The sequence below is a fragment of the Arabidopsis lyrata genome (genome assembly GCF_000004255.2).
Source record: "Arabidopsis lyrata subsp. lyrata unplaced genomic scaffold ARALYscaffold_3, whole genome shotgun sequence".
NCBI classification, from domain to species: domain Eukaryota; kingdom Viridiplantae; phylum Streptophyta; class Magnoliopsida; order Brassicales; family Brassicaceae; genus Arabidopsis; species Arabidopsis lyrata.
This window is the reverse complement of record NW_003302553.1, coordinates 4,141,091-4,155,774: the sequence shown is the minus strand read 5'-3', so window position 1 is coordinate 4,155,774 and position 14,684 is coordinate 4,141,091. Positions and strand designations below refer to the sequence as shown.

The following is a 14,684-nucleotide window of genomic DNA, read 5'->3' as shown; positions in this document are numbered from 1 at the left end:
CAGTCACCAAACAAATGTAAAATGAAGACAAAACCAAATCAATCTCTTTTTCTCTGATTGGAGTTGATTCAAAATTCACATACCTGAAAATGATTTCACTAGACGTATATAACTCAATTAGATATAATGGATTGTTAAGAGTGTGCTCTAATAATCAAGAGCTGAAATGTATGTAATCTTAAAACCAAGAACATAAACGAGTTGCGTTCTCTAGTGAAAAAGGTATCTTCTTGGACACTATTTAACTTAAAAGAACCAGACTCATCATCAAACATGATCTTCTCATACGAAGACAAAATCATCAACTCAAACCCAGAAGAGTGTAATTGATCAATCTCTCTTTCAGTATTCACAAACCAGAAAATGGATCAAAGAAGCTAATCTTCATCATCACTCTCATCACTGAAGTAGCTAACTTTCTTCTCCTTTCTCTTCTTCCTCCTCTCTTCTTCTTCCTCTGCTTCTCTCATTCTCAACCTCTCTCCGGCTTCATTGTCCACCACCGAAGCCCAATTCTCCTCCTCAAATCCCTCCAACGACGGCGCCGCAGACCAATCCCTAATTTCCTCAGCCTCACCTTCATCCTCCTTCCGCCGCCCCCTTTTCTTCGGCGGCGGTGGTCTCTCCCTTGGACCTAACTGATTTTTAGGGCACTCATACGAAAGATGCCCTTCGTCTCCACACTCGTAACACCTGGATTTATCCTTGTAAACTCTCTTCTTAATAAACTCCGACGCACGTCCATTATCGGCAGCGATCGAAACCGTCAATTTCCGACCGTTAAGAATCTTCGCGTCCATAGAACGCGCCGCTTTAGCCGCGTCTTCACGAGAAACGTAGAGCACGAACGCGACGCCACGGGATTGGCGAGTGTGGCGATCTTTGAGAACAGTGACTCTCGCGACCTTGCCGAAAGTGGAGAAGAGAGTGTGGATGTCGGAATTGGTGAGGGAGAAATCGAGATTGGAGACGTAGAGTGTTGATTTTGAAGGAGCTAAGCCGCCAGATCCGCCGCCGGGAGCTGATGATTTCGCGGAGGAGGAAGAAGGTTGTCTAGGGTTCGAAGGTGGTGGTGCTGCGACGGAAGAGTAGCGATAGTAGAAAGTGTCGTCCTCCTCATCGTCGCTCTGATGAATCTTCTTCTTCTTCATTTCCACTTTCTTCCTTTATTAATTATTTCAATTTTTGTGTTCATCTATGAACGAGAGCAGCTTTCAAAGGGTATTTTATAGTATGTAACATGTTGATGAATAATTAATTCTCGTAGACCTTTTTGTTTTGGTAAGAAAATACATATTTTGATGTAATGAAGCAATGAAAAATCAAATATTTTCTTTTTAGGTATTTGCAAATAAAAGTTCCTGATAATATAGACAAATTATCATTAGTTAACATTTTATAATTTAAATTTGTTACAATAGTAATGGATTATGAACTACAAATTTGGGAACAACAGATGTTGTATCAATCAGGGATTCTCCAGAAGCAGCAAGTGTTCATTCATTGTTCCAATCTTTTTCATCGTCTCACCACCATGTAAGGAACCACCTACGTGTGTTATTCTCCATGTAAATGATCAGAATTTCAAAAGGAACAAACAAGTTAAGAAAAATGAATACCAGAAGAACTAGATGCAACTCCTGTGCCCATAGACTTGCTTTCCCCTTGCATGCTGCTACCTCCTATCGACTCTACTATTCTAGGTTGTTGTTGCTCTGAGGCTTTGCTATTACCTAAAGACTCTGATTTTATACTCTCTGAGACGCCATTGTTATTACTTTGCTTCAGCGGCACTGGTCCTTTAATCCTTCTGTACAACAAAGAGATCTAAGAGATGTTTTTTTTTTATAAGTGAGAGAGAGATTATTGCACATAAGATTTTGTAGTAAACCTGATCATCTTCCGCTTCAATGCACCGGATTTTGCTTTTAATATACCTTCTCAATATAGAAGAAGTTAAAGACGTTACTACGGGTTCTATCCTATATGTATGGGAGTAATCAAATCAGGAAATTACGGAGCCTAACCAGATTTTGTGCCTGAGGTAGATGATGATGGTAGCTTGCCACCGGTTCGCTCGGCTTTAATAGAAGCAATGACTGAATCAGCTCCAATACCAAGACCTTTTCTCCCCACCAGTTTCACTCCAAGTGTCTCACAAAGATAGTTAAGTCTCTTTTCATCACCACCTCTGACTTCTCTCAGGTCAAGAGCCTGTTGTCTAGTTAATAATGTATACACCTGAATCTGTTGCTGTTGGTTGAAATGAGACTGAAGCTGCTGAAACAGTATCTTGTTTGAGTATTGATCTGCTTTTGGGTCCTCGTTTCTCTTACGAGGTTCGCTTAGAGTTACCCTCAAAATCGCAGGAGATTTTGGGTCCGGATTCCTCCTGCTAAAGATTATGGAAAAACTCCCAAATTCCAGATCAGGGTCCCTGAATAAATCTGCAAGAAGAATGGCACAGGAATGAGCATTCTTTGATGGGTTCCTATCGATTCTTTTCCTTATGCCTCGGGCCTTTGCAGACTGAGCCATGTTTGCAGCTTCTCTCAGACCAGTAACAAAAGCTCCATGCATGGTTGCAGGGTATCGCCTTGTCGTGGCTTCCCCGGCAAAGAAAAGCCTTCCATCTCCCACACTTTCTGCTAATATATCGTAATCATCGCCTGAAGCTCCCACTGCAACATTGGAGTAAGATCCTAAACTGAAAGGATCCCCACCCCATCTGGTGCAGACCGTTTGTAGCGGATCAGGGACAATTATTCCTTGAGGTTCATAAATACCTGAAATTCATTAAAATGGAAATTGTGTCATACTAATAACTCTGGACCTACGTAAACAAAGAGTAGGTCTCTTGAAGATTGATATTGACAGGTAAAAATTGAAGGTCTCTTGAAGATTGATATTGACAGGTAAAAATTGAAATTTTTAATTAAATGACAATCAATAGATATAGTAAATCTATTACCCCTAAGAATATGAAGAACACGAGTCACTGCGTCAGTGGGTGGCATTGTCTCAAACTTATGAGCAGCTTCTCCCGCAACCAACGCGATCAAGAGAGGACCACCAGCAACAGGTGCGTAGCTATAGAACAGAAAGAATTCACCTCGATAGTTCGGATCCTCAGTAAGATGCCCAAAGGTATCGAGATCTGTGCTCCAAAATACATACGGAAAGAGCATTGCAACTTTGTTCAGTAACCCAAAACCTAATCTCTTCATACAATCAAGCTTTCTCTGAGGTAATTCGGGAACAAATTTGATGGATCCGTTCTTAAGAACACCAAGGGGAACTGTACACAGCACCATATCACCCTCATACACTTGATTTCCAGCAATTACCTTGACACCATTTGAACCATATCTGATTGTTTGGACGGTCTTCTCATATAAGATTGGTACATTTTCAGCCAAAGCCTGAACCAGCCTTCCATTTCCTCCAGGCAGAAAGCAGTGGTCTCCACCCATATCATATGGGTCATCTTGATCCCAGAATGCAAGAGAAAGCTTTGATACTAGGCCCGCATTTGCATATTCCAAGTTAGCAAGATGCCAGTTAAACAAACCCATCTCCTCTGTGGCCAAATCATTCCCAGAAACCTGCCTGAATGTCTCGAGTGCTGCCCCAAGGGAGACATCCATGGAAACATCACCCATCAACTGCCTAAGCTTACTTGCCTTGTCTAGAAGCTGGTTAAAAGCTACCTCGACCTTCATATCCACATCTGGATCAACCGGTTTACCATCCACCCTATAAAGAGGACACTTATCTCGTACCTTATAAAGAGAAGAACCCAACTGTCTGGCTATAATCCCTAGAGGATTTCCTAATGTTCCAGTCAAAACACTCCCACCTAAATCCGCTGCAGCACCTACCCTATTAGCTTCCATCTTTTTGGTATAAACCCGTCCACCGGGTCGTTTCCTACCCTCTAAAACCGTGACTTTAAACCCAAACCTCATCAGTTGCCTAGCTGCAGCCAACCCAGACAATCCAGCACCCACTATAACCACACTAGACTTACTTGATTGAGCAGGAAACTTATCTTTAATTGCCTGTGCTATTCCAAAATTGATATATCCATGTGTAACCAAGTAATTATAAGCCGAATCCAAGAGACTACTGCAATGTTTAGGAATAGAATCGAAAAACGTCTCCTTTGTGACCCAACTAGATATATTTTCTCGCCATTTTGATATGATGTGGTTCCTAATCAAAATGTAATTCACTTGTTCAATGCCTCCAACCACAGGCACCACACCGAATTCAATCTCTTCCTCGGTAAGCGAATCAGCAGGAAACCCAGCTGTGAGAGCAAGCAGAGCTTCGGTGGTAGCCTCCTTGTTAATCGTAATGATCTCATCACCAATCCCAGGATAACTTTTCAGAGTCTGGTTTGATCCATTGACAATCTCTACGTTCAATCTACCGGAAGAAGAAGCTGAAGATGACACGAAATTAGTGTGACCTGGAAGAACACCTACGTTAGGGACGGGGAGGGTATTAAGCGACGACACAGAGCGCTGAGAACGGCCTCTCCTTCGTTTCTTTGGCGCGGAGAATGAGACCATCTGCTCAAAACTAGGGTTAGAGATTGAGGTAGAGATCGAGTTCGGAAATGGATTCAAAGTTGTTTCTACATTGAGATTTGAGCTCGACAGTGGAGGAAGAGTAGACAATTGAGACTGAGCTATAAAGGGGATGTTATCTGGGGTTTTATCCGGTGGATTCATCGTTTCCGTCACCGTAGAAAATTGCAGGAGAGTGATCGACGAAGGCGAGGAAGAAGAAGAAAAGGATTGTTTGGTTACTGGATTAACTTTATCTTTGTTTTATTGAAGAGCTTTTTCACTATTAATTATCCCACAATTTTTAAATTTTTATTATTAACAAATTTGGGGAAAAAAAACAACAGAAAACAGGGAAAAAGTAAAACAGAAAAAAAAAAAATAAAAAAAAAATAGAGAGAGAAGAAAAGTCTGGAAAATTAGAAGAACTTGAACCCAACGAGAGAACATAACAAACGCGTATAGATTTTTTCCTTTTCTTCTTCTTCTTCTTCTCCATTTTCTCGAGATTTAGCTTTTCTCTTCGTGATCGGGTACGTATTGATCAGATTCTAGCGAGGATTCGTTCCCCAGGTAAGATTCGCAGCTGAAATCGAATTTTCTATCTAGATCTACTTCCAGACGAAGTGTTTGATTGTATTTTTGTATATGGCAATAGTCTCGTCGTCAGTTGGAATTCGAATTATGATTCTCTGCTTATGGATAGATCTTTCGCTGAAGGAGTGATCATTGAATTGTTTACATTTTGTTCTCCTGACTCGAATTTTCTATGTTCTCCGTTCGGTCCACTAGCTTCTTTGTGTGTGCTGAACTGTAGTATCGTGATTAGACGTAGGGCTGTTGTAATTGCGTGGTCTCTAGCTCATGTATGGGTTTTGGACTTTTGCTTTCAGCTACAGAGAGCTTGATTGGAATGTGCTGAGGAACACTCTTTTGGGCTCTAATAACCCAAGCGGAGTGAGTTCACCAGCATGGGGATTTTCAATGGTTTGCCTGTACCCTCGGATAAAACTGTAAGCTCACTTTCCTCACTCCTAGTTGAGTTAATAAACCTTTAAGGAGGAATTGTTTGCTTCTTTTGTCCCCTTTGAAATTATTAATAGGGACATTAAGTATGTCGGTTCTTTTTCTTATATCTCTTCATCTTGGGGTTGGAGTTAATTGGAACAATTGCTATGGAGGCTAGACAAGAGATTGACTGAAATTTTCACCACTCTCGATTTGGTTATGTATTTCGTTTTGGAGTTCATATGTGTGTATCTGTGTCTGAGTGGTGATGGTTATTGCAGTACCTTAGGGAGGAGCTGGCAAGAATAGATGAGAGCTGGGCTGCTGCACGATTTGACTCTTTGCCACATGTTGTGCATATTTTGACATCAAAAGACCGTGAAGCTGACATTCATATATTAAAGGAACAAAGTGATGTTGTCGAGGAGGTTGTAGATGAAGTTGTCCACGCTTATCATGGTGGTTTCAACAAGGCCATTCAAAACTATTCCCAGGTTTCTAAGATCTGTTTGCTCTTATTGGATAGTACCTTTTGTTTTTCTAAAGTAGCAACCTCTGTTACCGATTATTGACTTCCATATTGCGTGCTTCATTTACCAATGAGACAAATCTAATCGATACTAAGTTACTAACTATGGCTGCTTCTATGATTTCTACGTGTAGAAATTTCTTTTCGAATAACACTTTTGTAGTCATTTAGCTACTAAAAGTTCATTTGTGGAACACCTTGGTTTTGATTATCTCCCTTCGTTTGCTTTGCTTTCAATGTATTCCTCATCAGATCTTGCGATTATTCAGTGAGTCCACTGAAAAGATAGGCGACTTGAAGCACGATTTAGCAGAAGCGAAGCAGAGCTTGGGTGCACGCAACAAACAATTACATCAGTTGTGGTACCGTTCTGTTACATTGCGGCACATCATCTCACTTTTGGATCAAATCGAGGGCATTGCTAAGGTTGGTTGGATTAGCTGTTACATTTCTTAGTTTATTTTGTGTGGACAGTGCTTGCTATGTATCTGCGCTGCTCTGAAGTTTCATACTTCATTCTTTATCTCTGTATTTCTGATGATACTTTGTTGATATTTTCCCAATATTTGTTCTTACTATTTTTTTTCACTTTGGGTTACTTAAAGGAAACTGCTTTTCTGATGTGAAAATGGTGGCCCTGCCTCTTGAAATATTGAACAGGTTCCATCTCGTATTGAGAAGCTCATTGCTGATAAGCAGTTTTACGCTGCTATTCAAGTTTATCTCCAGTCGTCTCTGATGCTGGAGCGTGAGGGGCTTCAAACGGTAATTTACTTACTGCCAATATTAACAAATGTTGGAAAATCAATGTCATGGGAATATTGTGGGTCTTCCCATTCATTTGTCAACTTGATCTCTAGGATTCTTTTGTAATAAATCCATTGAAGAGGATCTGGTATCATCTAATTTCTGCTGGGACTTTCAAATTATCTGTTCGAGGGATCTGCTGTTCTTTTGGATGTTGAACTCATAGATATTTTACGTTCACCTAGGTTGGTGCTCTTCAAGATGTCAGATCTGAGCTAACTAAGTTGCGGGGAGCCCTTTTCTTCAAAATTCTAGATGATTTGCATGCACACCTATACAATAGAGGTGAATACAGGTAGGTTTCTTATAAACGAATTTCAGAAGCTGTGCTGCCTTTTATCCTCGGTTTTAGTGGCATGCTTGCTTGATAGTGTGTCTCATCACTTCTGTTAGTGCAAAATTTTCTGTTCTTGACCATGTTTATGCTGCAGTTCAGTTGCGTCAAGCATATATGAAAGAGATGATGAAGTACCAACAACAACAGCTGTTGCAGCTAGTCGAATGAGCTCACAACCACTGTCTCGTAGAACACGGACGCTGAAAGGTGATAGTCAGTTTGGTGTTAGAGGGCTTACAAATGGTTCATATAGAACCGGTTCTAATGATGAAAGGTATTATACAGCAACCTTTCCCTTCAGTTGATTCTTCATGGGATATTAGGAACATTTTTTTGTGTATATAGATCATTAACTCTATTCTGAGCGATGAATGTTTAGTAACTGTCTCTTTAGTTGTGGTTCTCCATAGAGGCTTTCACAGCTTTGTTAATATTGAGATTAATATACTTGCATCATTTCCTAATCATTATGTGGGATTCTCCTTGTAAATTATTTCATTATAATATATGTTGATAAAAGACTGTAAATTGATTATTGCAAAAGTTGCTTTGTCGAGCCTAGGTTGTGTGCTACACGCAACCTTTGTTCTGGTTTACGAAATATACTTTACTGGTTTTGCTATTCCTTGACTTCACTAATGTTTGTATCTTTTATCACATTGTGTTTCTTAGTTCATCATTTGATGGACATGATGAAGAGGACTCCGTAGAACATGATGAATCCACCGCAGATACTGCCAGGAATGGCGCTGATAGTAAATTGCTTTCTTACCAACTTCCGCCATGGCTTTCTGATTCCACTCCTGACGAGTTTATTGTACGTGTTTGTGACGCGGGCGTATAACATATTTTCTCCCCATTTTTCATCAGTGTCATGACATCGCTTTTCTCCTGTTTCAGGAAGCAATAAGAAAGAGTGATGATCCACTGCATGTGAAGTATCTTCAGACCCTTGTTCAGTGTCTATGCATGCTTGGAAAAGTTGCAGCTGCGGGTGCTATCATATGGTTAGCTTTCTAATAATTTTCATTTTTTTAAATGATTTTATAAATACTACTGTTTCTGTTTTACAGCTGTTAGTTATAGAAAATTCACTCTTTTAATATCTCTTAGTTTTAAATCGCTAGCAGATGGCTAGATATTATCTTTATCACCCCTTTCATCACTAGATACTATCTTTATCAAATGTGTAAATGTAATTTTTGGGACCAGTGAACCTTTATCAGTCTTGAATTTAAAGATGAATGGATAACCGATGCAGCTCAGTAGTTTTCCATTCAAGTTACTTGATGGAAATCAGTACATTCCTTCTTATAAATTGTGAACTTTTCTAAGTTATGTTTTGGTGTTTGCTTGCAGCCAAAAACTTCGACCCACAATTCATGAGATCATAATATCCAAGATTAAAGCCCATATGGAGACTACAAATTTGTCAAAGTCCGCGTGTAGTCAGGGTGATCGAAATGTAGCTGCCGGATTGCATTTTATCAAAGGACAGTCGGAGGCCTACAGGTTATCAAAAGAGAAACCTCAAAATGGGATATCAAATACAGGAATTCACTTGGCTGTGAGCCCTGTTTCGCCTCTTATGGCTCCTGGAGGCAAAGCGCAGACTGCAGCAAAAGAACTTCTTGACTCAATTTTAGATACTATTGTCAAGATATTTGGTGAGAAATTCAACTCTTAAACTCATCTCAGTATTTCATTTTCCATAGTCAAAGGTCAAATTTTTTTGTTACTGTTGCTTCTATAGAAAATCATGTTGTTATTGGAGAGCTTTTGGAGTTGAAGGCTTCGCAACATGACATTAACACTCCAAGGTCATTACCTACTGATGTGAACTGGAACACCGAGTCTGAAGCATCCCAAGCTACTGGAGGCTACACTATCAGTTTTCCCTTGACAGTCTTACAGGTCCGCTATTATATTCCAAATATCTAATTTGTCGCGAAGCTAAATGTTTATGAATCTACATTGAACTACTGGGTTCTCATACTTGAGCTTATTGAAATTATATGTGTTAATTGATGAAGAGTGAATGCCAACAACTCATATGTGAAATTCTACGAGCAACCCCAGAAGCTGCTTCAGCAGATTCTGCTGCACAAACTGCTAAGCTTGCAAAGAAGGCTCCAAAGAAAGACAAAAGGCAAGTGACCCACACGCATTAGTAGTTCATACATTTTACCCAGATGGTTTTCTCATCATCATGTAGATACATAAACAACGTGCATCATGAAAGATGTCCCAAGAATTAGACGTTTAGATTTTGTTTTAAAGAGCATGGTTTCCATGTACAAGCATGTTTGTGTTGGGGCTGTGAATCACCTGGTGTGGTCATTCGATAGTATAGGGAGGATGGTATAATTGAGATTTCTTCCGATGGTAAGGGTTTTACATACCTAAGTTTGAAAATTTGTCATTTAGGTTCTTCTCAGCGTGCTAGTAAAGTGGAGCCCTGTAGCGTATAACAGAGATTTGAAATTTTTGGTTGCTGGATCTTTAGCCTGTCTGAGGTTATTGAAATTTAGCTATCCTTTTAGATGTCGATATTGGAAATAGTTCAAATGTTGTTTACATACAAACATGTCGCATTCTCTTTCAGCATCATAGTGCTTTGGAAGGCTATTTGTAAGATATGTATGTGAAGATCTGCAGTTTAGTTAGTGGTATTGAGGCTTGATTGATAATGTTGGACTGCAGGGATTCACCTGAAGATGGGCTAACATTCACCTTTCGGTTTACAGATGCAACTGTATCGATTTCTAATCAGGGTAATAATAAATCATCCTGACTTTCTTTAGTTACAAATGCCTTTGGTGGACTTAATGACGTTATCTGCTGATGGCAGGAGCTGATCTCATTCGTCAAGGCTGGGGAAAGAGGGCTCCAAATGCATCACTGGAAGGTTATGGATCCGCAGCTGTTTTGCCTGAACAAGGAATATATCTAGCTGCATCTATTTACCGGCCTGTCCTTCAGGTTTAGATTCTGGTTCATCTAAGAATTTTCATTCAATGTCAACTGTTTTTCAGTAGACTTATGATCTTATGTGTCTTGCAGTTTACAGATAAAATCACTTCAATGTTGCCCAAAAAGCATTCCCAACTTGTGTAAGTTCAAAACTTTTACTTTTTTTGAAAGCTGTCATCCTGGCAAAGCTAAACAACTTGCTCACTGTCCAAAATGAAAGTTAAATTATTGTTTTCTCAAGTGCTGAGAAATTGTCAGTATTTTCACCATCGACTTTTCAATAATTGATGCAGGAATGATGGATTGCTTACATTCACTGAGAACTTTGTAAAGGACCATCTGTTACCGACAATGTTTGTGGACTATAGGAAAGGCGTACAGCAAGCTATATCAAGTAAACCCCTTATACTATAGAGATTTGATCATAGAGTTTTTTGTTGCTATTTTAGGGTAATTATTCTTTAAATGTATACATAGAATTGCATCTTGAAAGGTGAGCTGTTAGTTTGGCCCCAAAGACTTGGAGTTTTGCCATCACGAAGTGGTAATAGAAGCATTTGCTCTCAAAACTAACTGAATTGGTCTGCCAATATAGGGTATGGCAGTTTTATGAAAAATTAAAGCATCTTTGAGAATTGTTGCAGATATCTTTAAAGATTCCTTGGGATGAAATAATTTATAGGAATATCTGCATTTCACTAATTTATGAAAACGAAGTACCAGTAATGTCGTGTGTAATTCTGCATAAATTCAAGGTTAGAAACCCATGTTTCTGAAAATCATTTTGCAGGCGCTGCCGCATTTCGGCCCCGTGCACATACAACTACTTACACTGCAACCGTAGAAAAGGGTCGACCTATCTTACAAGGTCTTTTGGCAATAGATCTCCTTGCAAAAGAGGCAAGTCGTCTATGCTTTAAAACTGCAAACTTTGTTACTACTCATATTTTTGATCTTCCTAAAAGAATGTAGTGGTTACTTTCAATTCATCATTTAATCCATTTTTGTGTTCTCAAGTTTCAAGATATTTGTTTTGATGAAACTACTTGCTCTTCAATTTTTATAGGTTCTTGGCTGGGCTCAAGCCATGCCTAAATTTGCTACTGACCTTGTGAAGTATGTTCAGACATTTCTTGAGAGGACATTTGAGAGATGTCGAACATCATACATGGAGGCATGAATATTCCTCTTTTCTTATTTGTTGTCCACTTCCTTTGACTCTTCTAATCTATGTCACATGTTTGGCATCTGGTTTAGGGGTTTGCGCCTATAGCACAAAAGTTTACACTAAAAAGTAGTTTTGTCAGCGTAATGTGATTTGAAAAATTCAACTGGTGGTGGATCAATTAGATGAGATGACTGTGGATTTAGAGTCTACTATGATTAAGGTTTTGCTTAAGCTGAATGAATAGGGTGAACATCGTGAAACCAGCTAGAGTTCAGTTTGGGCTATGTGAACTTGGCATTAAATGCTTAGAAGAAATAATCCTGAGAGAGAATTGATTCAAAGAGAGATGTGGAAGAATATGGAGTTAGGCAGTCTTAAATGCACATTTTCCCATCTCTGATAAAAATTTGCATTTACTTACCCATTTAATGCCACTTTAGTTTCCCTAAATGTAAACCGTTGTATTTCTTCCTTCGTACACACTTTTCTGACCTTAGGTTTCATTGTTAATATTTCAGGCTGTTCTAGAGAAGCTCAGTTACATGCTCATTGGGAGGCATGATATTGAGAAATTGATGCGGCTTGATGCGGCGAGTGCTTGTTTGCCATCTACGCTTGGCCATGCCGTTTCTCACTCTGAGGCTGTTGGCACTGAAGTAGAACTCAGTGAACTATTCTTGAGTTTGCGACCTATCAAGCAGGTAAAAATATGTGCTCTCTAATACTTATTCGAGTAAGAATTTTTCATTCAGTGAAGATACTTAAGTGGGTTTCTTACAGGATAATCTAATTCGTGATGACAACAAACTGATTTTGTTAGCTTCTCTCAGTGACTCACTTGAATACGTGGCAGACTCTATTGAGAGGTGAGTTCATTGGTTCAGATTCTTTATGCATCTCTTGTTCCTCATCTGTTAGTAAATCTTAGATATTTTAAGGACACAAGGAAAATTGCGAAGTTCCAGGATGTTATAAAAGCGAAGGAAAAAAGGATAGCTAAGAGACTAAACTAGACTGATCATTGTCTTTTCCAGCTCAATCTCTGAAAACTTTTTCATTAAGTGTAAAAGAAAAGCTTGCATAGTTTCATGGGTCTTCCATGAATGTTGTTATTACCCTTTCTATTGTGCTCCATCATCATGTCGAGAAAGATAGTCATTTCTTCCTTCCCTAACGCAAGCGAATGAAAACTCTTTCTGAAGTTTTGATTTCCAAAATCTTTAGGCTTGGACAAGCAGTTCCTCGTGTGGCAAGTCAAGCTGAAGGTAATAGCAGAAATCAAGCAGCTTCTCCTAGGAATCTGGCATCATTTGCTGATGAGTACAGAAAACTTGCGACTGATTGCCTAAAGGTTCTTCGTGTTGAGATGCAATTGGAAACAGTCTTTCATCTTCAGGTATGTGATGGATCTTCCCTTTGTGAGGAAGGTGGCATGGCTATGAAAATTCAATCTGTGGCCTGTAAAACTTACAAAATACGATGTTGTTGAAAAGGAAATGACGAATAGGGAATACTTGGAGGATGAAGATGCTGAAGAGCCGGATGACTTTGTGATATCTCTTACTTCACAGGTTAGTAATATGATTATAGCGAAGTACTTCAAAAACCAATATTCGAGGAATAAACTTTGATAAGCCTTGTTTAGTTTCATACCCATCAAATATTCATATCACTCTCTTCTACTGAGAGAATCTACTTAGCCAGATGATGAAGTCATCTTAATTCATTGTTGTGAATTACATCCTTGTTTAGGGTCCAATGTAATTTTGAACTGATTTTGCGAGATGACAATCTTTTGAAGCCAATATTTCTGCACCAAGTTCCTTACGCTTCGTCTTTTTACAGATAACACGTAGGGAGGAGGGAATGGCGCCTTTCATCTCTGGTGAGAAGCGTAATTACGTTTTTGGTGGCATATGTGGAATTGCAGCAAATGCGTCCATTAAGGTACAAGTCTTCCTTTTATCTTGTAAACCTGTTTTTATTTACAGTAATGGGATAAGATCTTTGGTACTTCTAGTTCAAATTTGAATATACCATACTATAATTCGATATCCTATAGGTTATTATAATCTTCTAAACTGTGACTGTCTCTTATTACGAAATAATCTAGGCTTTGGCTGACATGAGATCAATCAACCTTTTCGGGGTTCAACAAATATGTCGGAACACTATTGCAGTGGAACAGGTAAAGATTAGTTCACAATTTTTAATGATTTCCAACAGCATTCACTATCTTAATTTGTGTGTATTTACACTGCAGGCCATGGCAGCTATTCCATATATCGATGGTGAAACCGTACAACAGAACCTAGATCGTGTCCGTACTTACTTTGAACTGTTAAACATGCCATTCGAAGTAAGCAAAAAGGAGATTGTTTTTCTCTTGGTTTCTTCCTTTGGGATTCTCAGCATTATTATGACCCGAATATCAAACGAGACTCAAATGTTTACTTAATTTTCTGCAGGCATTGCTCGCTTTCATAGCAGAACACGACCAAATGTTTACACCCACAGAGTCTGCTTCTCAACTTTATTTCCTTTAACCTAACTTCATCGAAATAAACACAAGAATGAGGCTAATATAGTTAATTTTTGGACTAAACATCACATTCTTTGGCTTGCAGGTATTCCAATCTTCTGAAGGTCAATGTTCCTGGAAGAGATACCCCTTCAGATGCTCAATCACGCCTTTTGGAAATTCTTTCTCACTAATGTCAACTCCTCGAGCCATTCACGGATTACCGTGATTAAACGAAAGCTTCTCCAGCAGCCAATTTGTTACATGATTTTCATAAGCTGCAGTAAAATCCTAATGGTAAAATCCTTAAGGAGAAGCAGGAGACATAAAATGTATATCTTCTTAGTGCCACAAGAGTTTGGTTTCGTGAGTATCTCAATTTTTCATTTTTTTTTTTGTTTTGTTCTTTTTTAACTCTTGTCTAGTTTCGTGAGTATTTGTCTAATGCGGAACCAAGACTTTTCTTTGAGAGCTTTGTTTTGTGAAAATTCTTTGGTAGAGATTTTCCGTTGTATAAAACCTTCCAAGGTAAGTCCATATTCTTCCAAGTGAAAACAAAAACAGAGAGAAAGCCACGAAATATTTTACTATTTATCTTCCATTTTTTCGAATCACAAACCACAAGGTGAAGTCAGAGATTCTCTTTTTGGCTTTTGGTTTGCCAAACGTTACTCTCAAATTTAAACAAACATGACTTTTCATTACTATTCACTTTGTGTCTCTGTTGTTCAGAATTGAACCTAAAACTTGTTTCTGACTTTGGTTTA

General features: G+C 38.9%; 3 protein-coding genes across 3 annotated transcripts; 1 reads left to right on the top strand and 2 right to left on the bottom strand.

The window, feature by feature from the left end:
- Nucleotides 1-24: 24 nt before the first annotated feature.
- On the bottom strand, nucleotides 25-1,245 carry LOC9318732 (U11/U12 small nuclear ribonucleoprotein 31 kDa protein). The gene has a single exon (XM_002882620.2). The coding sequence runs from the start codon at nucleotides 1,149-1,151 to the stop codon at nucleotides 378-380; it is 774 nt and encodes a 257-aa protein (XP_002882666.1). The 5' UTR covers nucleotides 1,152-1,245; the 3' UTR covers nucleotides 25-377.
- A 113-nt stretch (nucleotides 1,246-1,358) lies between these two features.
- Nucleotides 1,359-4,822, bottom strand: LOC9320858 (protein FLOWERING LOCUS D). The gene is made up of 5 exons (XM_002882619.2): nucleotides 2,972-4,822; nucleotides 2,028-2,786; nucleotides 1,892-1,937; nucleotides 1,620-1,810; nucleotides 1,359-1,548 (listed from the first exon to the last, which is right to left on the bottom strand). The coding sequence occupies exons 1-5, from the start codon at nucleotides 4,737-4,739 to the stop codon at nucleotides 1,469-1,471; spliced, it is 2,844 nt and encodes a 947-aa protein (XP_002882665.2). The 5' UTR covers nucleotides 4,740-4,822; the 3' UTR covers nucleotides 1,359-1,468.
- A 29-nt stretch (nucleotides 4,823-4,851) lies between these two features.
- Nucleotides 4,852-14,507, top strand: LOC9318731 (exocyst complex component SEC8). Its single transcript, XM_002884745.2, has 27 exons — nucleotides 4,852-5,147; nucleotides 5,468-5,587; nucleotides 5,864-6,076; nucleotides 6,364-6,537; nucleotides 6,772-6,876; nucleotides 7,104-7,213; nucleotides 7,350-7,529; nucleotides 7,928-8,072; nucleotides 8,156-8,262; nucleotides 8,615-8,922; nucleotides 9,009-9,169; nucleotides 9,289-9,404; nucleotides 9,959-10,029; nucleotides 10,107-10,237; nucleotides 10,319-10,368; nucleotides 10,522-10,622; nucleotides 11,019-11,128; nucleotides 11,295-11,402; nucleotides 11,915-12,097; nucleotides 12,177-12,262; nucleotides 12,621-12,792; nucleotides 12,890-12,967; nucleotides 13,242-13,343; nucleotides 13,510-13,584; nucleotides 13,660-13,755; nucleotides 13,865-13,914; nucleotides 14,024-14,507. Exons 2-27 carry the CDS (start codon nucleotides 5,546-5,548, stop codon nucleotides 14,109-14,111), a joined length of 3,162 nt encoding a protein of 1,053 aa, XP_002884791.1. The 5' UTR covers nucleotides 4,852-5,147; nucleotides 5,468-5,545; the 3' UTR covers nucleotides 14,112-14,507.
- The last annotated feature ends 177 nt before the right edge of the window (nucleotides 14,508-14,684 follow it).

Bases quoted from the DNA above. Each gene is read 5' to 3' on its own strand.
- LOC9320858 (XM_002882619.2), bottom strand. From the start codon at position 4,739: ATGAATCCACCGGATAAAACCCCAGATAACATCCCCTTTATAGCTCAG. The intron at 1,938-2,027 runs GTTAGGCTCCGT...TATATTGAGAAG, and splicing joins TACCTCAGGCACAAAATCTG to GTATATTAAAAGCAAAATCC. The intron at 1,549-1,619 runs GTATTCATTTTT...TAACACACGTAG, and splicing joins AGTTGCATCTAGTTCTTCTG to GTGGTTCCTTACATGGTGGT.
- LOC9318731 (XM_002884745.2), top strand. From the start codon at position 5,546: ATGGGGATTTTCAATGGTTTGCCTGTACCCTCGGATAAAACT. The intron at 7,530-7,927 runs GTATTATACAGC...TGTGTTTCTTAG, and splicing joins ACCGGTTCTAATGATGAAAG to TTCATCATTTGATGGACATG. The intron at 13,585-13,659 runs GTAAAGATTAGT...TTTACACTGCAG, and splicing joins ACACTATTGCAGTGGAACAG to GCCATGGCAGCTATTCCATA.
- LOC9318732 (XM_002882620.2), bottom strand. From the start codon at position 1,151: ATGAAGAAGAAGAAGATTCATCAGAGCGACGATGAGGAGGACGACACT.